The 14,985-nt window shown below is 47.6% G+C and overlaps 1 protein-coding gene across 7 annotated transcripts in view; it reads left to right on the plus strand.

Annotated features, from left to right (window-relative positions):
• The window catches only part of cadps2 (Ca++-dependent secretion activator 2), a 270,218-nt gene that overhangs the window by 112,899 nt on the left and 142,334 nt on the right, over nt 1–14,985 (plus strand). For all 7 annotated transcript variants that reach the window (XM_065003011.1, XM_065003005.1, XM_065003008.1 and 4 more), the window contains exon 9: nt 14,142–14,208. In XM_065003011.1, coding sequence (XP_064859083.1) covers nt 14,142–14,208 — 67 coding nt within the window. The remainder of the gene's footprint in view (nt 1–14,141; nt 14,209–14,985) is intronic.

The raw sequence follows: 14,985 nt of genomic DNA on the forward strand, positions 1-14,985 counted from the left end.
TGTCCATAGTGTGAGACGCCTAAGACAGCACTACAAGGAGACAGGACGGACACTACTCGTCCTCGCAGTGGCAGACCACGTGTAACACCTGCACAGGATTGGTACATCCAAACAACTTGCGGGACAAGTACAGGATGGAACCAGCTGCCCGAGTTACACCAGGAACACACAAATCCTCCATCAGTGCTCAGACTGTCCACAATAGGCTGAGAGAGGCTGAACTGAGGGCTTGTAGGCCTTTTGTAAGGCAGGTCCTCACCAGACATCACCGGCAACAACGTCGCCTATTGGCACAAACCCACCGTCGCTGGACCAGACAAGACTGGCAAAAAGTGCTCTTCACTGACGAGTCGCGGTTTTGTCTCACCAGGGGTGATGGTCGGATTCGTATTTATCGTGGAAGGAATGAGTGTTACACCGCGGCCTGTACTCTGGAGTGGGATAGATTTGGAGGTGGAGGGCCCGTCATGGCCTGGGGAGGTGTCACAGCATCATCGGACTGAGCTTGTTGCAGGTGTTCTGTGCGTGATTTCCTGCAAGACAGGTATGTCAGTGTTCTGCCATGGCCAGCGAAGATCCCGGATCTCAATCCCATTGAGCATGTCTGTGACCTGTTGGATCAGAGGGTGAGGGCTAGGGCCATTCCCCCCAGAAATGTCTTGCAGGTGCATTGGTGGAAGAGTGGGGTAACCTCTCACAGTAAGAACTGGCAAATCTGGTGTAGTCCATGAGGAGGAGATGCACTGCAGCACTTAATGCAGCTGGTGGCCACACCAGATACTGACGGTCACTTTTGATTTTGACCCCCTTTGTTCAGGGACACATTATTCCATTTCTGTTAGTCACATGTCTGTGGAACTTGTTCAGTTTATGTCTCAGTTGTTGAATCTTATGTTCATACAAATATTTACACATGTTAGGTTTGCTGAAAATAAACGCAGTTGACAGTGAGAGGATCTTTATTTTGCTGAGTTTATTTACTAATGTAAAGTGAAGTAAATTATTTAAAGAAACAAAAAAAACTGAAAAGTAACAAATAATTCAGGAGCAACAATAAAACAAGGCATGTTTTAGCGAGCTTACATTTACATTACATTTAAGTCATTTAGCAGACGCTCTTATCCAGAGCGACTTACAAATTGGTGCGTTCACCTTATGACATCCAGTGGAACAGCCATTTTACAATAGTGCATCTAAATCTTTTAAGGGGGGGGGGGGAGAAGGATTACTTTATCCTATCCTAGGTATTCCTTAAAGAGGTGGGGTTTCAGGTGTCTCCGGAAGGTGGTGATTGACTCCGCTGTCCTGGCGTCGTGAGGGAGTTTGTTCCACCATTGGGAGGCCAGAGCAGCGAACAGTTTTGACTGGGCTGAGCGGGAACTGTACTTCCTCAGTGGTAGGGAGGCGAGCAGGCCAGAGGTGGATGAACGCAGTGCCCTTGTTTGGGTGTAGGGCCTGATCAGAGCCTGGAGGTACTGAGGTGCCATTCCCCTCACAGCTCCGTAGGCAAGCACCATGGTCTTGTAGAGGATGCGAGCTTCAACTGGAAGCCAGTGGAGGGAGCGGAGGAGCGGGGTGACGTGAGAGAACTTGGGAAGGTTGAACACCAGACGGGCTGCGGCGTTCTGGATGAGTTGTAGGGGTTTAATGGCACAGGCAGGGAGCCCAGCCAACAGCGAGTTGCAGTAATCCAGACGGGAGATGACAAGTGCCTGGATTAGGACCTGCGCCGCTTCCTGTGTGAGGCAGGGTCGTACTCTGCGGATGTTGTAGAGCATGAACCTACAGGAACGGGCCACCGCCTTGATGTTAGTTGAGAACGACAGGGTGTTGTCCAGGATCACGCCAAGGTTCTTAGCGCTCTGGGAGGAGGACACAATGGAGTTGTCAACCGTGATGGCGAGATCATGGAACGGGCAGTCCTTCCCCGGGAGGAAGAGCAGCTCCGTCTTGCCGAGGTTCAGCTTGAGGTGGTGATCCGTCATCCACACTGATATGTCTGCCAGACATGCAGAGATGCGATTCGCCACCTGGTCATCAGAAGGGGGAAAGGAGAAGATTAATTGTGTGTCGTCTGCATAGCAATGATAGGAGAGACCATGTGAGGTTATGACAGAGCCAAGTGACTTGGTGTATAGCGAGAATAGGAGAGGGCCTAGAACAGAGCCCTGGGGGACGCCAGTGGTGAGAGCGCGTGGTGAGGAGACAGATTCTCGCCACGCCACCTGGTAGGAGTGACCTGTCAGGTAGGACGCAATCCAAGCGTGGGCCGCGCCGGAGATGCCCAACTCGGAGAGGGTGGAGAGGAGGATTTGATGGTTCACAGTATCGAAGGCAGCCGATAGGTCTAGAAGGATGAGAGCAGAGGAGAGAGAGTTAGCTTTAGCAGTGTGGAGCGCCTCCGTGATACAGAGAAGAGCAGTCTCAGTTGAATGACTAGTCTTGAAACCTGACTGATTTGGATCAAGAAGGTCATTCTGAGAGAGATAGCGGGAGAGCTGGCCAAGGACGGCACGTTCAAGAGTTTTGGAGAGAAAAGAAAGAAGGGATACTGGTCTGTAGTTGTTGACATCGGAGGGATCGAGTGTAGGTTTTTTCAGAAGGGGTGCAATCTCGCTCTCTTGAAGACGGAAGGGACGTAGCCAGCGGTCAGGGATGAGTTGATGAGCGAGGTGAGGTAAGGGAGAAGGTCTCCGGAAATGGTCTGGAGAAGAGAGGAGGGGATAGGGTCAAGCGGGCAGGTTGTTGGGCGGCCGGCCGTCACAAGACGCGAGATTTCATCTGGAGAGGGAGGGGAGAAAGAGGTCAGAGCACAGGGTAGGGCAGTGTGAGCAGAACCAGCGGTGTCTTTTGACTTAGCAAACGAGGATCGGATGTCGTCGACCTTCTTTTCAAAATGGTTGACGAAGTCATCTGCAGAGAGGGAGGAGGGGGGGAGGGGGAGGAGGATTCAGGAGGGAGGAGAAGGTGGCAAAGAGCTTCCTAGGGTTAGAGGCAGATGCTTGGAATTTAGAGTGGTAGAAAGTGGCTTTAGCAGCAGAGACAGAAGAGGAAAATGTAGAGAGGAGGGAGTGAAAGGATGCCAGGTCCGCAGGGAGGCGAGTTTTCCTCCATTTCCGCTCGGCTGCCCGGAGCCCTGTTCTGTGAGCTCGCAATGAGTCGTCGAGCCACGGAGCGGGAGGGGAGGACCGAGCCGGCCTGGAGGATAGGGGACATAGAGAGTCAAAGGATGCAGAAAGGGAGGAGAGGAGGGTTGAGGAGGCAGAATCAGGAGATAGGTTGGAGAAGGTTTGAGCAGAGGGAAGAGATGATAGGATGGAAGAGGAGAGAGAGCGGGGAGAGAGAGCGAAGGTTGGGACGGCGCGATACCATCCGAGTAGGGGCAGTGTGGGAAGTGTTGGATGAGAGCGAGAGGGAAAAGGATACAAGGTAGTGGTCGGAGACTTGGAGGGGAGTTGCAATGAGGTTAGTGGAAGAACAGCATCTAGTAAAGATGAGGTCGAGCGTATTGCCTGCCTTGTGAGTAGGGGGGAAGGTGAGAGGGTGAGGTCAAAAGAGGAGAGGAGTGGAAAGAAGGAGGCAGAGAGGAATGAGTCAAAGGTAGACGTGGGAGGTTAAAGTCGCCCAGAACTGTGAGAGGTGAGCCGTCCTCAGGAAAGGAGCTTATCAAGGCATCAAGCTCATTGATGAACTCTCCGAGGGAACCTGGAGGGCGATAAATGATAAGGATGTTAAGCTTGAAAGGGCTGGTAACTGTGACAGCATGGAATTCAAAGGAGGCGATAGACAGATGGGTAAGGGGAGAAAGAGAGAATGACCACTTGGGAGAGATGAGGATCCCTGCCACCACCCCGCTGACCAGAAGCTCTCGGGGTGTGCGAGAACACGTGGGCGGACGAAGAGAGAGCCGTAGGAGTAGCAGTGTTATCTGTGGTGATCCATGTTTCCGTCAGTGCCAAGAAGTCGAGGGACTGGAGGGAGGCATAGGCTGAGATGAACTCTGCCTTGTTGGCCGCAGATCGGCAGTTCCAGAGGCTACCGGAGACCTGGAACTCCACGTGGGTCGTGCGCGCTGGGACCACCAGATTAGGGTGGCCGAGGCCACGCGGTGTGGAGCGTTTGTATGGTCTGTGCAGAGAGGAGAGAACAGGGATAGACAGACACATAGTTGACAGGCTACAGAAGAGGCTACGCTAATGCAAAGGAGATTGGAATGACAAGTGGACTACACGTCTCGAATGTTCAGAAAGTTAAGCTTACGTAGCAAGAATCTTATTGACTAAAATGATTAAAATGATACAGTACTGCTGAAGTAGGCTAGCTGGCAGTGGCTGCGTTGTTGACTTTGTAGGCTAGCTGGCAGTGGCTGCGTTGTTGACACTACACTAATCAAGTCGTTCCGTTGAGTGTGATAGTTTCTACAGTGCTGCTATTCGGGGCTAGCTGGCTAGCTAGCAGTGTTGATTACGTTACGTTGCGTTAAAAGAACGACAATAGCTGGCTAGCTAACCTAGAAAATCGCTCTAGACTACACAATTATCTTTGATACAAAGACGGCTATGTAGCTAGCTATGTAGCTAGCTACGATCAAACAAATCAAACCGTTGTACTGTAATGAAATGAAATGAAAATGTGATACTACCTGTGGAGCGAAGCGGAATGCGACCGGGTTGTTGAGTGAGGAAGTTCTATTCGGTAGACGTTGGCTAGCTGTTGGCTAGCTAGCAGTGTCTCCTACGTTAAGGACGACAAATAGCTGGCTAGCTAACCTCGGTAAATTAAGATAATCACTCTAAGACTACACACTCTAAACTACACAATTATCTTGGATACGAAGACAGCAAAGACAACTATGTAGCTACCTAACACTACACTAATCAAGTCGTTCAGTTGAGTGTAATAGTTTTTACAGTGCTGCTATTCGGTAGACGGTGGACCTTGGCTAGCTGGCTAGCTGCTGGGCAGATAGCAGTGTAGACTACGTTAGGACGACGAAATACGATAATTACGCAATTATCTTTGATACAAAGACGGCTATGTAGCTAGCTAAGAAGAAATTGCTAAGATTAGACAAATCAAACCGTTGTGCTATAGTGAAATGTAATGAAATGTATACTACCTGCGGACCGAAGTGCGAATGCGAGCTATGATGCAAGGGATGATGGTGCTGTTTTTATGGGCTCTAAATATAGATGTTTAGGCTTCTTGCAGTGAATTTACAGTCTTCAAACTAAACTGAACAAAAATATAAACGCAACATGTAAAGTGTTGGTCCCACGTTTCATGAGCTGAAATAAATAATCCCAGAGGTTTTCCATACACACAAACATTTCTCTCAAATGTTTTGCTCAAATTTGTTTCATCCCTGTTAATGAACATTTCTCCTTTGCCAATATAATCCATCCCCCTGACAGATGTGGCATATCAAGAAGTTGTTTAAACAGCATGATCATTACACAGGTGCACTTTGTGCTGAGGACAATAAAAGCCCACTTTAAAGTGTGTAGTTTTGTCACACAACACTATGCCACAGATGTCTCAAGTTTTGAGGGAGTATGCAATTGGCATGGTGACTGCTGAAATGTCTACCAGAGCTGTTGCCAGAGAATTTAATGTCAATTTCTCTACCATAAACTGCCTCCAACATTGTTTGAGAGTTTGCCAGTACGTCCAACCAGTTTCACAACTGTAGACCACGTGTATCCACTCCAGCCCAGGACATGCACATCCAGCTTCTTCTCCTTCGGGATTGTCTGAGGGGAGGGGGGGGATGCTGAGGATTATTTCTGTCGGTAATAAAGCCCTTTTGTTGGGAAAAACTTATTCTGATTGTCTGGGCCTGGCTTCCAAGTGGCTGCACCCCTGCCCAGTCATGTGAATATTTGAAATTGTTACATTTACCTGGCCTAGAGTTTACTAGGACATGTTTTGTATGGAATATGTGTGTTTTTCTCCCATTGCATCATAAGATCTGATGAAAAACAGCAAAGTGACTCATGCACGTGTCAAACTCATTCCTCGGGGGGCCGAGTGTCTGGGTTTTCACTCTTCCCTTGTTCTTGATTTATGAATTAAGGTCGCTGATTAGTAAGAGAAACCACTAAACAGCAGACACTTGGCCCTCCAGGAAGGGTTAGGCCGTAATAAAAACTGTCTTAAGAACATGAGGCAAAGAAAGGATAGCAGTGCCCCCTAGTGGTGACTGACAGATTGAGAGAAGGAAACTGGAGAGAGAGAAAGATGATGAGCTAAGCTTAGAAAAGCAGAGGCATGGACAACTACTGTCTGTCAGTAAGCGGACATCACAGTTGGTATATGAGAAGTGTGTGTGTGTTAAAGTAATCCTGCCTTGTCTATTGGACAGGAATCCATCTATTTGAGGTACATGTTGATGTAATTGGATGTATTTCATGTTGGGCCTCCTTTGCTCCAGCAGATGGCAGCCCAGAACCATTTTTAAACCCAATGACATTCATTCATGCCATCAGTCAAATCAGTGGAGTACCAAGACTGGTCTTAGTGAGGTCACTTCATAACTATGACTTGGTGAAGAGACACCGGGTGCTGAGTGAAGAGTGTGTTTGCATGTGTGCACGTGTGTGTATGTGTCGGTCTGTCTGCAGGATGGTAGGCTACCCCTAATTGGCTAGTGTCTCTTCAGAAGTTTAATACCTCATATCTCCGGTGACCCTTCGAGTACCAAGGAGGACACTACCGTGTACTGTGTGTGTATATATGTATATACTGAACAAAAATATAAACACAACATGCAACAATTTCAATGATTTTACTGAGTTACAGTTCATATAAGGAAATCAGTCAATTTAAATATTTAAATTAGGCCCTAATCTATGGATTTCACATTACTGGGCAGGAGCGCAGCTATGGGTGGGCCTGGGAGGACGTAGGCTCACCCCTTTGGAGACTGGCCCACCCACTGGGGAGCAAGGCCCAGCTTCTTGATATGCCACACCTGTCAGGTGGACAGATTATCTTGGCAAAGGAGAAATGCTCACTAACAGGGATGTAAACAAATTTATGCACAAAATGTTATTAAAATAAGCTTTTTACGCGTATTTAAGATTTCTGCGATATTTTATTTCAGCTCCTGAAACATGGGACCAACACTTTACATGTTGCATTTATATTTTTGTTCATGTATGTATGTACAGTGGGGCAAAAACGTATTTAGTCAGCCACCACTTGTGCAAGTTCTCCCACTTAAAAAGATGAGAGGCCTGTCATTTTCATCATGGGTACACTTCAACTAGGAAGTCAACTAAATCCAGAAAATCACACTGTAGGATTTTTAATGAATTTATTTGCAAATTATGGTGGAAAATAAGTATTTGGTCACCTACAAACAAGCAAGATTTCTGGCTCTCACAGACCTGTAACTTCTTCTTTAAGAGGCTCCTCTGTCCTCCACTCGTTACCTGTATTAATAGCACCTGTTTGAACTTGTTGTCAGTATAAAATACACCTGTCCACAACCTCAGTCACAATCCAAACTCCACTATGGCCAAGACCAAAGAGCTGTCAAAGGACACCAGAAACAAAATTGTAGACCTGCACCAGGCTGGGAAGACTGAATCTGCAATAGGTAAGCAGCTTGGTTTGAAGAAATCAACTGTGGGAGCAATTATTAGGAAATGGAAGACATACAAGACCACTGATAATCTCCCTCGATCTGGGGCTCCACACAAGATCTCACCCCGTGAGGTCAAAATGATCACAGAACCACACGGGGGGACCTAGTAAATGCAGAGAGCTGGGACCAAAGTAATAAAGCCTACCACCAGTAACACACTATGCTGCCAGGGACTCATCCTGCAGTGCCAGACGTGTCCACCTGCTTAAGCCAGTACATGTCCAGGCCCGTTTGAAATTTGCTAGAGAGCATTTGGATGATCCAGAAGAAGATTGGGATATTGTCATATGGTCAGATGAAACCAAAATATAACTTTTTGGTAAAAACTCAACTCGTCGTGTTTGGAGGACAAAGAATGCTGAGTTGCATCCAAAGATCACCATACCTACTGTGAAGCATGGGGGTGGAAACATCATGCTTTGGGGCTGTTTTTCTGCAAAGGGACCAGGACGACTGATCTGTGTAAAGGAAAGAATGAATGGGGCCATGTATCGTGAGATTTTGAGTGAGAACCTCCTTCCATCAGCAAGGGCATTGAAGATGAAACGTGGCTGGGTCTTTCAGCATGACAATGATCCCACACTGCCCGGGCAATGAAGGAGTGGCTTCGTAAGAAGCATTTCAAGGTCCTGGAGTGGCCTAGCCAGTCTCCAGATCTCAACCCCATAGAAAATCTTTGGAGGGAGTTGAAAGTCCGTGTTGCCCAGCAACCAAAACATCACTGCTCTAGAGGAGATCTGCATGGAGGAATGGGCCAAAATACCAGCAACAGTGTGTGAAAACCTTGTGAAGACTTACAGAAAACGTTTGACCTCTGTCATTGCCAACAAAGGGTATATAACAAAGTATTGAGAGAAACTTTTGTTATTGACCAAATACTTATTTTCCACCATAATTTGCAAATAAATTCATAAAAAATCATACAATGTGAATTTCTGGATTTTTTTTTCTTATTTTGTCTGTCATAGTTGAAGTGTACTGTACCTATGATGATAAATTACAGGCCTCTTATCTTTTTAAGTGGGAGAACTTGCACAATTGGTGGCTGACTAAATACTTTTTTGCCCCTATGCATGTATGTATGTATGTATGCATGTATGTATGACACACACACACACTGACATCGTTTCACAGCAACACAATTATAATCACAGTCATGGACAAGCATTTGGCGAAACACTGTCGATTTCAAATTCAGACATGGTCTTATACACATGAATTAAAAACACGTTCACAAGCATGCATATTCCACATCAACATGTAACCCCCCCCCCACACACACACACACCCACAGGGGCGGACTGAGAACAAAAATTGGCCCTGGCATATCTAACACACCGGCCCATTATTAAATAATTATCCTTTTGCTCAGAAAACCCAAGTTAGACAGGCCCACTAGGCAAAAAATTAACCAGCCCATCTGGCATATTCATGAAATGCACATACACACGTCGGCACACTTGAGGACTGTCCATTTTAGGAACGAAGAAAGAAAGTGAGCAAAGCAGGAAAAGGGAGAGAGAGAGACCAGGAAGAAAAGCAGATAGACAGACTGACAGAGAGAGAGATGGAGAGGTTGGATTTTCAGGTTGAACGCTTCTCCATTAAAAGCAGCCATCTGTTGATGGGAGCTGAAGAGGCAAAGAGAAGAGGGAGCTCTCCGCTCTCCCAAAGACTGCAATCTGCCACCACCACCAACCCCCGGGTGGAGGGAGGGAGGGAGGCAGTTAAAGAGAGTGGGAGATGAGCAAGAGAGAGAAGAGGCACGGGGTAGGTTCTGTCTCGGCTCTCACGAAGACTGAAAGACTGCAATCTGCCACCAGGGGAGAGATGAGGTGTATTGTCTATTTACAGATGATCTGGTGCTTCTGGCCCCAACCAAGAAGGCCTACAGCAGCACCTTGATCTTAATGCATGCAGAGCAGAATTAGTAATATACCCGCTAATTATCAAAATACACATAAAGCTGTTCAATTCTTCAACCAGCTAAAAGGAAGCGATGCCCACATATTCCATCACAAAGCCCTCACCTGCAGAGAGATGAACCTAGAGAAGAGTCCCCTCAGCTAGCTGGTTCAATGGCTCTGTTCACAAACACAAATAGACTCCACAGAGCCCCAGGACAGCAACACAATTAGACCCAACCAAATCATGAGAAAACAAAAATGATTTTCAATGTGTCAAGTAATTTATTTAACAGAGCAAATTGGAATGCTATTTGGCCCTAAACAGAGAGTACACAGTGGCAGAATACCTGACCACTGTGACTGACCCAAAATTAAGGAAAACTTTTAGTATGTACAGACTCAGTGAGCATAGCCTTGCTATTGAGAAAGGCCGCCTTAGGCAAACCTGGCTCTCAGGAGAAGACAGGCTATGTGCACACTGTCCGTCTCGCTCTCTCTCTCCCCCCCCGTCTCGCTCTCTCTCTCCCCCCGTCTCGCTCTCTCTCTCCCCCGTCTCGCTCTCTCTCTCCCCCCCCGTCTCGCTCTCTCTCTCCCCCCGTCTCAATCTCTCTCTCTCCCCGTCTCGCTCTCTCTCTCCCCCCCGTCTCTCTCTCTCTCCCCCCGTCTCGCTCTCTCTCTCCCCCCGTCCCCTCTCTCCCCCCCGTCTCGCTCTCTCTCTCCCCCCGTCTCGCTCTCTCTCTCCCCCTCTCCCCCCGTCTCGCTCTCTCCCCCCCCGTCTCGCTCTCTCCCCCCCGTCTCGCTCTCTCTCCCCCCCGTCTCGCTCTCTCTCTCCCCCCGTCTCGCTCTCTCTCTCCCCCCGTCTCGCTCTCTCTCTCCCCCCGCGTCTCGCTCTCTCTCTCTCCCCCGCGTCTCGCTCTCTCTCTCCCCCCGCGTCTCGCTCTCTCTCTCCCCCTCTCCCCGCGTCTCGCTCTCTCTCTCTCTCCCCCCGTCTCGCTCTCTCTCTCTCTCCCCCGTCTCGCTCTCTCTCTCTCTCTCCCCCGTCTCGCTCTCTCTCTCTCTCCACCCGTCGCTCTCTCTCCCCCCCGTCTCGCTCTCTCTCTCCCCCCGTCTCGCTCTCTCTCTCTCGCTCTCTCTCCTCCCCCCCGTCTCGCTCTCTCTCTCTCTCCCCCCGTCTCGCTCTCTCTCTCTCTCCCCGTCTCGCTCTCTCTCTCTCTCCCCCGTCTCGCTCTCTCTCTCTCCCCCCCGTCTCGCTCTCTCTCTCTCCCCCGTCTCGCTCTCTCTCTCTCTCCCCGTCTCGCTCTCTCTCTCTCCCCCCGTCTCGCTCTCTCTCTCCCCCCCTCGCTCTCTCTCTCTCCCCCCGTCTCGCTCTCTCTCTCCCCCCGTCTCGCTCTCTCTCTCCCCCCCCGTCTCGCTCTCTCTCTCCCCCCGCGTCTCCCCTCTCTCTCTCTCCCCCGCGTCTCTCTCTCTCTCTCCCCCGCTCTCTCTCTCTCTCTCCCCCGTCTCGCTCTCTCTCTCTCTCCCCCCGTCTCGCTCTCTCTCTCTCCCCCCCGTCTCGCTCTCTCTCTCTCCCCCCCGTCTCGCTCTCTCTCTCTCTCTCCCCCGTCTCGCTCTCTCTCTCTCTCCCCCCCGTCTCGCTCTCTCTCTCTCCCCCCGTCTCGCTCTCTCTCTCTCCCCCCCCCGTCTCGCTCTCTCTCTCTCTCCCCCCGTCTCGCTCTCTCTCTCTCTCCCCCCGTCTCGCTCTCTCTCTCTCTCCCCCCGTCTCGCTCTCTCTCTCTCCCCCCCGTCTCGCTCTCTCTCTCTCCCCCCGTCTCGCTCTCTCTCTCCCCCCCCTCGCTCTCTCTCTCTCCCCCCGTCTCGCTCTCTCTCTCTCCCCCCGTCTCGCTCTCTCTCTCTCCCCCCGTCTCGCTCTCTCTCTCTCCCCCCCGTCTCGCTCTCTCTCTCTCCCCCGTCTCGCTCTCTCTCTCTCCCCCCCCGTCTCGCTCTCTCTCTCTCCCCCCGTCTCGCTCTCTCTCTCTCCCCCCGTCTCGCTCTCTCTCCCCCCCGTCTCGCTCTCTCTCCCCCGTCTCGCTCTCTCTCCCCCCGTCTCGCTCTCTCTCCCCCCGTCTCGCTCTCTCTCCCCCCGTCTCGCTCTCTCTCCCCCCGTCTCGCTCTCTCTCCCCCCCGTCTCGCTCTCTCTCCCCCGTCTCGCTCTCTCTCCCCCCGTCTCGCTCTCTCTCCCCCCGTCTCGCTCTCTCTCCCCCCGTCTCGCTCTCTCTCCCCCCGTCTCGCTCTCTCTCCCCCCGCGTCTCGCTCTCTCTCTCTCCCTCCTCAACGCGCTCTCTCGCTCTCCCTCCCTCAACGTCGCTCTCTCGCTCTCCCTCCCTCAACGTCGCTCTCTCGCTCTCCCTCCCTCAACGTAGCTCGCTCTCTCTCTCTCTCTCTCTCTCTCTCTCTCTCTCTCTCTCTCTCTCTCTCTCTCCCCCCGTCTCGCTCTCTCTCTTGCTTTCCTCTTCTCCCAACCTTCCCTTTTCTCAGTCCCCCATATTCAGATGCCACTTCTCCTTTTAACTACCTCTCCCGCTCAGACATGGACAGACACCACTATTTTAGGGGTTTGTGTTGGATTACAAATGGTGAAAACGGACATTGAAAAAGCTTGTGTATTGTAATTCCCAACAAGGTGTAGTTCTAACAAATGTCCACACGGGAGCATTGTTAGTCCAATACTTGAAGTAGCAGGGTAGATGTTGCAGCCTATTTATTTGGTTATTGTACAGTTTGAGTTTTTATCAATACCTATTTACTTACTTACACTTTATTTTGATAAATAAGTTCAAATAATTCATATTTTCCCTGAAAGGGTTTACAAAACTATATTAAACATTTTACACAATTGGGGAACTATTATATAAAATGTAATACAATTTATAGTACAAATCTAGAAAATGCTTGATTTCCAGAAGAGTAGTGTGGCACCATTTTTACTTTAATTTCCTCACTTTTTTAAATTCAAAACATATCCTTTTCCATCAAGAAGGGTCAAAGATATCTAGTTGTCTTGTTATCCTGTTTGGTTTGAACCTTTTTAGAGTAATCTTCAACCACTATTTTTACAGTGTGATGTTTTAAGATATTCTGTTTATCACGTTAATTTTCTTTGCCCTGGCCCTCTCATTCAATGGCTCTGATTTGCCCTGGTAAGAGCATGCTTTTCTCAGACAAGTGACAGATTAATTGCACTGTGTGTGTTTCCCCCCTCACCTATACTCGAAATGCATATAGTTACAAACAAATTGAATTCCGTTGTGTGACTTTGTGACGAGGCCTTTTGAATTAAACTTGGCTGCATTAGAGCAAATTCCATTAATAAAACAATGGCCTATTTTTTGAAGTAAGCCTATGGATTCTACGATAATGCCGTAGTTTCGAATAGACTGGGCCTATTAATGTAAACAAACACTTGGCAATAGGAAGTGTATAAGCATCATGCATTGTACCAAGGACTGAAAAGTGTCCTACGGCTGCTTGCTGGTCCACACGTCTGGGGCTGCGGATGGCCCGGTATTGTCAGCTAAATGGGATCATGAGCGGCTGAAAAGTGTTTGAGAATGAACAGAAAATAATTTTCACAAGTGGATGATTACTTCTGCCACATCCTAACCCAACTCCCGGAGAATGCCCCAGACTTTCAGACCCATATTCACAGCGGATCCCAACCTAGACTGGAGGCCTTTTCTTAAAGGGGCAGCCCCTCTCGAATTTGACACATTGTCTTCACAATCTCTTGATTTCCTGGTTTGAATCTCTCATATCCCACATTATTTCCCATTGAGTTCCGTGAATAGGCGATTGATTATGGCGCTTCCAGATGTTAGTGGTCATTGGCTATCTGACCAAGCTGACCAAGGGTTTCTCATGACCTATTTCTGTTATCATCCGTTGCATAGTGCTTCTACAATTTGGCTGATCACAGTTGGTATTTGCCAGCCATAAAATAACCTGTTGTCACAATATTCATAATAAAATATTTTTGATAAGAACACGTCGATTTATGTTCCCAGTGAATTATAGTTGTCTATATTCTTGGAAATATTTTTTGAAAAGAGCTGCTTAATTTGTATCTTTATAAACAGCCTATATTGATCACCTTGTAATCACCTTCATTTGTATCTTTATAAACAGCCTATATTGATCACCTTGTAATCACCTTCATTTGTATCTTTATAAACAGCCTATATTGATCACCTTGTAATCACCTTCATTTGTATCTTTATAAACAGCCTATATTGATCACCTTGTAATCACCTTCATTTGTATCTTTATAAACAGCCTATATTGATCACCTTGTAATCACCTTAATTTGAGTGTTTTAATATGCCTAGTAGGTATTAAAATTCACATATTAATCGAGACATCTTGTCATTTTTATATGGCACTTGTTTTTAATTTTACATGTATTGAATTGAATTTATAGTGAATTGAATTTGCTTTGTATTATGATTAGTCAAATCTAGGCTATAATCATAACATTGGTAAATTAATTTGATTTACTGCTTTACAGTAATAAAACATTGTTAAAATGGTTCAAATGTCTGTATTTGTAGGTACCTTTATGCTTTGGGACAGAGAGTTTGGAAACGTTGGAAAAGAAGATATTTGGTTCTTGTCCAGGTATGTTAAATGTCAGGATTCATTTGGGTCTTGTCCAGGTATGTTAAATGTCAGGATTCATTTGGGTCTTGTCCAGGTATGTTACAAATGTCAGGATTCATTTGGGTCTTGTCCAGGTATGTTAAATGTCAGGATTCATTTGGGTCTTGTCCAGGTATGTTAAATGTCAGGATTCATTTGGGTCTTGTCCAGGTATGTTAAATGTCAGGATTCATTTGGGTCTTGTCCAGGTATGTTAAATGTCAGGATTCATTTGGGTCTTGTCCAGGTATGTTAAATGTTACTTGTCCATGTTAAATGTCAGGATTCATTTGGGTTCTTTGTCCAGGTATGTTAAATGTCAGGATTCATTTGGGTCTTGTCCAGGTATGTTAAATGTCAGGATTAATTTGGGTCTTGTCAGGTATGTTAAATGTCAGGATTCATTTGGGTCTTGTCCAGGTATGTTAAATGTCAGGATTCATTTGGGTCTTGTCCAGGTATGTTAAATGTCAGGATTCATTTGGGTCTTGTCCAGGTATGTTAAATGTCAGGATTCATTTGGGTCTTGTCCAGGTATGTTAAATGTCAGGATTCATTTGGGTCTTGTCCAGGTATGTTAAATGTCAGGATTCATTTGGGTCTTGTCCAGGTATGTTAAATGTCAGGATTCATTTGGGTCTTGTCCAGGTATTTTTGTTAGGTATGTTATGTCAGGATTCATTTGGGTCTTGTCCAGGTATGTTAAATGTCAGGATTCATTTGGGTCTTGTCCAGGTATGTTAAATGTCAGGATTC

Source organism: Oncorhynchus nerka, linkage group LG17 (assembly GCF_034236695.1).
Source record: "Oncorhynchus nerka isolate Pitt River linkage group LG17, Oner_Uvic_2.0, whole genome shotgun sequence".
Lineage (NCBI taxonomy): Eukaryota > Metazoa > Chordata > Actinopteri > Salmoniformes > Salmonidae > Oncorhynchus > Oncorhynchus nerka.